The 6,881-nt window shown below is 41.3% G+C and overlaps 1 protein-coding gene across 4 annotated transcripts in view; it reads right to left on the bottom strand.

The window, feature by feature from the left end:
* GABPB2 (GA binding protein transcription factor, beta subunit 2) overlaps nt 1-6,881 on the bottom strand; it is a 23,804-nt gene that overhangs the window by 14,757 nt on the left and 2,166 nt on the right. For 2 of the 4 annotated variants that reach the window (XM_005880577.2, XM_005880579.2), the window contains exons 3-6: nt 5,968-6,200; nt 4,354-4,493; nt 1,310-1,477; nt 593-787 (exon numbers count right to left, since the gene is read on the bottom strand). In XM_005880577.2, the coding sequence (XP_005880639.1) occupies nt 593-787; nt 1,310-1,477; nt 4,354-4,461 (471 nt within the window). In that variant the 5' untranslated portion in view covers nt 4,462-4,493; nt 5,968-6,200. The remainder of the gene's footprint in view (nt 1-592; nt 788-1,309; nt 1,478-4,353; nt 4,494-5,967; nt 6,201-6,881) is intronic. The other 2 variants (XM_005880580.2, XM_005880578.2) reach the window with 2 other exon arrangements.

The raw sequence follows: 6,881 nt of genomic DNA, 5'->3' as shown, positions 1-6,881 counted from the left end.
GGGGAGGGAGAAAATCATCAATGTAAGGGAGGAACATCCATCAGTTGCCTTCCGCACATGACCTGACTGGGGATTGAACCCGCAACCCAGGCATGTGTCCTTGACTGGGAATCAAACTGGCAATTTTTTGGTGTGTGGGCAACGCTCAACCAACTGAGCCACTCTGGCCGGGCAGCTAACTTTTCATTCTGAGATGGCTTCCTTTAATTCTGGGATGACTTGATGGGCTTCAGAGCTATGTACTCTCACATCCGTTGATGTACATTTAGAAAACATAAAGAGGCTTTTAATATAGTCCCAAGTCAAGTTTAATGAGAAAGAAAAATTTTCATGGAGAAAAACAATCATTCTAAAGCCAAGTAAATCTAGTTTTTGTATTGGCCGCCAACACTATTATTCAATCTCCATAAATAATTCAATGCTTTATAGAATATATATATTTAAATATACTAATGACACTGAATCACAAGACTAAAACATATTAGAAGTACTTCTTTGATACAATAGGGAAAATTCTGTTTTGATTCAGCTCCCATAATAAATCCTTAACTTCATTCAAGTATACTCTGGGGATTAAAAACAAAAAACAGACCTGGAGGATGACCAGAATCTCAGCATTGTTCTTCTCCAGGGCTATGTCAAAGGCAGATTTATCAAACTTGCTGAAAGCATGGACATCAGCTCCATATTTGATAAGCAGCTCTACAACATCTCGATGGTGGTATTCTGTGGCCCAATGCAAAGCTGTCATCTTCAGCATATCCTTGGCATTCACATCTGCACCATTCTGTCATAGAAAAGTAATGTTTCACTGGTTACAACAGCACAGGTGCAAGATCCCATCAGCAATACAGAGACTTTCCATAGGTTACACATATTCAAATTTAGGTCACCTTTAAGAAATATCAAAAGGAAAAACATTTCTCAAATTATCCTGAAGCTGACAGACATACTGCCTTCCATGAGTGGGTCTTCTAAGGACATCACTGGGAAATTATAATAGAAAGGAAAGGAAAAGAACAGATTTTTGTTGCATTTATTAACAGAGCCGAGTGTCTGAAAAAAACAGGCATAAGTGCAGAGAACACCTGCAGAAAGGGAATGAAGAAAAACCAACAAAGTCTGTTTAGCTTTCAAAAGATTAGAATACAAAATTCTCATAGTCATGATTATTCTTGAAAGAGAGACAATTCAATGCTATAAACTGTCCTCAGCTTGATCTTTCCCAACCTAGTTCCCTGCCACTAGTTTAAGAAAGGAAGGTAGGTGTCCTTTTTACCATACAGACCCGCCACTATTCTTGCTTTACCCTAACGAGCAGTTCCACGATGTGTGCATGTCCATCAGCTGCAGCCATGTGCAAAGGGGTCCTGTCCACTTTGGTTCGGGCATCCCTGCTAACGCCTGCTCGAAGGAGCACTTCTGCTGTGGAATAATGACCATACTGGGCTGCAAGGTGGAGGGGTGACGTTCCAAGCTGTGGGAAAATAATACTCATTGAATATCAACTGCGTGCAGACTCCTAAATTATTACTGGAGAGATACAAATGAACAAGAGGTGAGTTTTATGGTTCCTGCCCATGGAAAGAAAGTATCTGGTTGGTTAGACAGGACTGAATAAATGAATTAAAAAGTTAATATACTAATAGGGGAATAAACATACCATCAATTAAATAAGCGCTAAATAGAATGGATTTAAGTCAGATGGATTTATCATGTAAGATTCCCTAAAGGACATGATTTTAAACAGGGTTTAGAAGATAAAACAAATGGACAGACAAGAGGATTCTGAGTCAGGGGTAAAAGTTCAAAACAATTTCTAGGCAAAGGGCAGAGACTAGAAAGTTGCATGTAGAACTTGGAGTGCTCATTTAATTGCTTGTAACAGAAGTTTGTTACCACAGTAAAGCAAGACAAAAAGACTGATGAGATTAAGAGGCAATAAAAATTTAGCAGCTAAGCCCGGCCAGCGAGGCTCAGCAGTTGAGCGTCGATCTATTAACTAGGTGGTCATGGTTTGATTCCTGGTCAGGGCACATTCCTGGGTTTTGAGCTCAATTCCCAGTGTTGGGCATGCACGAGGCAGCAAATCGATGATTCTCTTATTGATGTTTCTTTCTATTTTTTTTTTATATGTTTTTATTGATTTCAGAGAGGAAGGGAAAGGGAGAGAGAGCTAGAAACATCAATGATGAGAGAGAATCATTGACCGGCTCCTGCCTGCACGCCCCCTACTGGGGATCGAGCCTGCAACCTGGGCATGTGCCCTTGACTGGAATAAAACCCAGGACCCTTCAGTCTGCAGGCCTATGCTCTATCCATTAAGCCAAACCAGCTAGGGCTCATCACTGATGTTTCTCTTTCTCCCTCTCCCTTACTCTCTGAAGTCAATAAAATATATTTTTTAAAAATTTAGCAATCAAGCCCAGCTGGGCGTGGCTCAATGGTTGAGCATCAACCTATGAACCAAGAAGTCACTGGTTTGATTCCCAGTCAGGGCACATGCCCAGGTTTCGGGCTCGATCCCCAGTGGGGGGCTTGCAGGAGGCAGCCGATCAATGATTCTCTCTCATCATGGATATTTCTATCTCTCTCTTCCCCTTCCTTCCTCTCTGAAATCAATAAAATACATATTTTAAAAAGTTTTAGCAATAAACAAGTCTATATCATCTCAAAGGAAATCTTGTAAGAGTTACCAGCATCCACTTTGGCCAGAAACCTATTCCTGTCTTTGCTTTATGCTGGTTTATTTTTAAGCCTACTTCACTCATACTTTGTTTTCATATATTCGCCTCTCTGCCTGATTGGATTTAATTCACATTGCTCTTTTCAGGCCTATTTATAAAAATGCTAATCTCATGGGTTTCCTTTCTTCCTTTCAGTGAAGTGCTAAGAACCTGCTGTCCTCAGTCCTGGACAGTGCGGCTCAGTTGGTTAGAGCATCTTCCTGTGTACTGCAGGGTCGTGGGCTCAGGGCACCTGAGGAGGGCAACCAATCAATGTCTCTCTCTCACATCGCTGACACTCTCTCTCTCTCTCATCAATAAAGAAACAATACTAGGGTGAGGATTAAGAAAAACAAAAAAAAGAACCTGCTGGCCTCTCAAGTTACGAATTAACCACTACAGAAAAGAGGACACTCACTCATTGTATTGTTAAAATTAGGCAATGTTTACAAAATCTATGGATGCTAAGGAAGCCCATGTTATAATCTGGACCTGGATCTTCTAAACTTCTGCTCTCCAAGCTGGCTGTCTAGGATCATAAAATTACATCTTCCCTTTTTTTTTTTTTATTGATTTCAGAGAGAAAGGGAGAGGGAGAGAGAAATGGAAACTTCAATGACGAGAGAGAATCACTGATCCCCCCCCCCCCCCCCCCCCCCCCCCCCCCCCCCGCGAGGATCGAGCCTGCAACCCAGGCATGTGCTCTGAAAAGGAATAGAACTGTGACCTCCTGGTTCATAGATTGACGCTCAACCACCAAACCACACCGACTGGGCTAGACTACTTCTTATTAATCAGGACATTTTAGAGAAAAGGAAATAAATAGTTTATTAGTTTAGAAATGTACTTTTATTATACTGATTTTGTTTAATTTCTAGCTAATTACAGAAGCCTATAACCCAAATACACTACAGGGAGAATCAAACTTTTGGAAAATACTCTGAAAAGCATTATAGAAAACCACAAGTATATAATACCTTTACAATTACCATCTATACATCCATAGGAGAAACTTTCAATTTGGAAAACTAAAAGAAAATGAAAACCACATATTTAGATGAGAGAAAGAAAATAAAACTTTGTGAGGAGAATGAGGCAGAAAGTGAATTTTAAAAAAAATCAATAAAGTCTTTTTAGCCTTTAAGAAAAAGATTGGTGTCCTGGCCGAGTAGCTCAGTTGGTTAGAGCATCATTCTGATATGCCAAGGTTTCTGGTTCTATCCCGTCAGGGGACATACAAGAATCAACCAATGGCCCTAATTGGTTTGGCTCAGTGGATAGAGCATTGACCTGCGGACTGAAGGGTCCAGGTTCGATTCCAGTCAAGGGCATGTATCTTGGTTGCGGGCGCATCCCCAGTAGGGAGTGTGCAGAAGGCAGATGATCAATGTTTCTCTCTCATCCATGTTTCTAACTCTCTATCCCTCTCCCCTCCTCTCTGTAAAAAATCAATAAAATATATATATTTTTAAAAAAAGAATCAACCAATGAATGTGTAAATAAGTGGAAAAACAAAGATGTTTCCCCATCCCCCTCTCAAATCAATAAATAAAAAATTTTTTTAAAAAAGGAAGAAAAGGAAAAGGATTGGTAACAGCACACATTGGGAATAATCAAGAGAACTTACCCAGTCGGTGGTGAACGGGGCACCATTTGCCATCAATGTCCTCACTTCATCATCTTGGCCTTTTCTTGCTGCTTCTAGCAATCTCTTCCCCAAGTCCACCAAAGACATCTTTATGCATAGGAACAGAAGTTTTCAGGAAGCTGTAACTCAAACATAAGGGGAGCTGTCTGTAAAATGGTTTCAGAAGACTTCTTGTACTTTAATATACTTTTCAAGGTGACTCTCTGGTAGGGCGTTTCCTCATCATCTAACACAAACAATTAGATATTTGAAAAAATTTCAGGTCCCAAACAACATTTCCCTCACTAATAATCTCCAGAACAACAACAATAATAATGATGATGATAATAAATGCAACAATCACATTACGACATTTCTAGTTTAAGGGATCAATAAAACAGCATTTCATCCTTTTGAAATGACCATGGGTAGAAATATGTCACAGGAAAGAATGACAAATAGACAAGCCAAGGTATATGGCAAACACTTTTTAAAAAATGAACAGAGTGAACCTCCCACTTCACAGCAAACAAACGACAGTATTTATTGCCAATTATCAATTATAATTTCAGCTTTCAAGCAAAAATTAGAATTTGGGGAAATATACCTCTACCATGAGTTGAAGTTTACTACAAACTTTTTGATGAAATTCATGGTGACACTAATGAGTGTGAATTTTTCCAATATTGGGTAATAAAATGCATCAACACTTGGATAATCTGCATAATCTGGTGAACCAATATTTTTCAAATGACCAATGCATGTTATAAAATCATACAGGGGTAGGAAGAGAGGGAAAAAGATGGCTGAGGAGTAAGTGGAAATTACATTCACTTCCTCCCAGGCCCAAATTGGAATTACAACAAAATTATAGAACAATCAACCTGAATAACCAATTGAAGACTAGCTGAACAGAAGTCTTACAACCAAGGATTTATAGAAGCCACACCAAGACTGGACCATGTGACAGAAGGGCCACAGGACGAGAGAAGCCCCGTTCTCCGAGCTGATTGTTTAAAAGAGAGCTACTCAGAAGTGTGGCACCTACATTGGACTTTGCACGATTAAATATAAACCTTGCCCTGGCTGGTGTTGCAAAATGGTTTGAGCAACGGCCTGCACACTGGAGGGTTGCCAGTTCCAATTCCAGTCACGGGCATGTACCTGGGTTACAGGGCTGATCCCCTCACCTGGCTGGGGCGCATATGAGGCAACCAATTGATGTAACATTTCTCTCTCCTTTCTCTCTCCCTCCCTACCCCATCCTTTCCACTCTCTCTCTAAAAAAAAAAAAAAAATCCTCACTGCTCTGATGAGAATTTTTTTCTTATTCCCCCACCGCCAAATATATTTTTATTGATTTCAGAGAGGAAGGGAGAGGGAGGGAGAGACAGAAACATCAATGATGAGAATCATGGATCGGCTGCCTCCTGCACGCCCCCTACTGGGGATCTAGCCCCCAACCTGGGCATGTGCCCTTGACCGGAATCTAACTGAGACCCTTCAGTCTGCAAGCCAGCGCTCTATCCACTGAGCCAAACCACCTAGGGCTAAAATGTATTTTTAAAATAACAGCATTTTGGGGGGACTAAGTGCCATTCTCCCAGGACCCACCAGATAAAAGATGTAATCTAAGAGCCCTGTCCTGTGTGGTTCAGTTGGCTGGGCGTCGTCCAGTGTCCTGGGAGGTTGCCAGTTCAAGGGCACATGCCCGGATTGTGGGCTCCATCCCTGTGGGGGTTGTGCAGGAGGCAGCCAGCTGATTGATGTTACGCTCTCACATCAACGTTCATCAATGTTCATCGATGTTTCTCTCTCCCTCTCCCTTCCTCTTTCCCTAAAAATCACTGTTAAAAAAAAAAAGAAAAAAGATGTAAGGGAAAACATTCTCCCTTTACTGTATGTATCTCCACTTTCCCTACATATAACGTGAAGAAACAAAATTTGATCTAACTTGACTCTCAGGACTTTGAAGATGCATAAAACACCCACATCCCCTCCCAAACACACACACACACAAGAGCTTTCAATAACCGTGTTTCAATAATGAAGTGCTTGAGCTCTTGACAACAAAGTACTCTATTATTAGCCAGTAATTAGAGACTAATTACGTTGGTTGATAGAAGAAATCGGGTGGGGATGATCTTTGTTGGCGTAAGTACAGCTATGAGCAGAGACAGCTAACTGCAAGGAGAACTGGCACTGAGGAAACCACGGTCTGACCTTCTTGATTTTCCCTTTTTCTATCACACGTGTCCCCACTGAGCCGCCAGCTGTACAAACGACTGTGCAACTGGAGGCTGAGGCTCAGCTGGTCCGAGCCTCCTCCCCAGGCACCCGGGCTGCAGGCTGGTCCCCAGGGCACATGCAAGCCGCAAGCGGTGAACGCATAAAGAAGTGGAACGACAAAACGATGTTTCTCTCCCTTCCTTCCTTTCTCTCTCTCTCTCTTTTTTTAAAAAAAAAAAATATTTTATTGATTTTTTACAGAGAGGACGGGAGAGGGATAGAGAGTTAGAAACATCAAT

Source organism: Myotis brandtii, unplaced genomic scaffold (genome assembly GCF_000412655.1).
Source record: "Myotis brandtii unplaced genomic scaffold, ASM41265v1 scaffold643, whole genome shotgun sequence".
NCBI lineage: Eukaryota > Metazoa > Chordata > Mammalia > Chiroptera > Vespertilionidae > Myotis > Myotis brandtii.
This window is presented reverse-complemented; position numbering and strand designations above follow the sequence as displayed.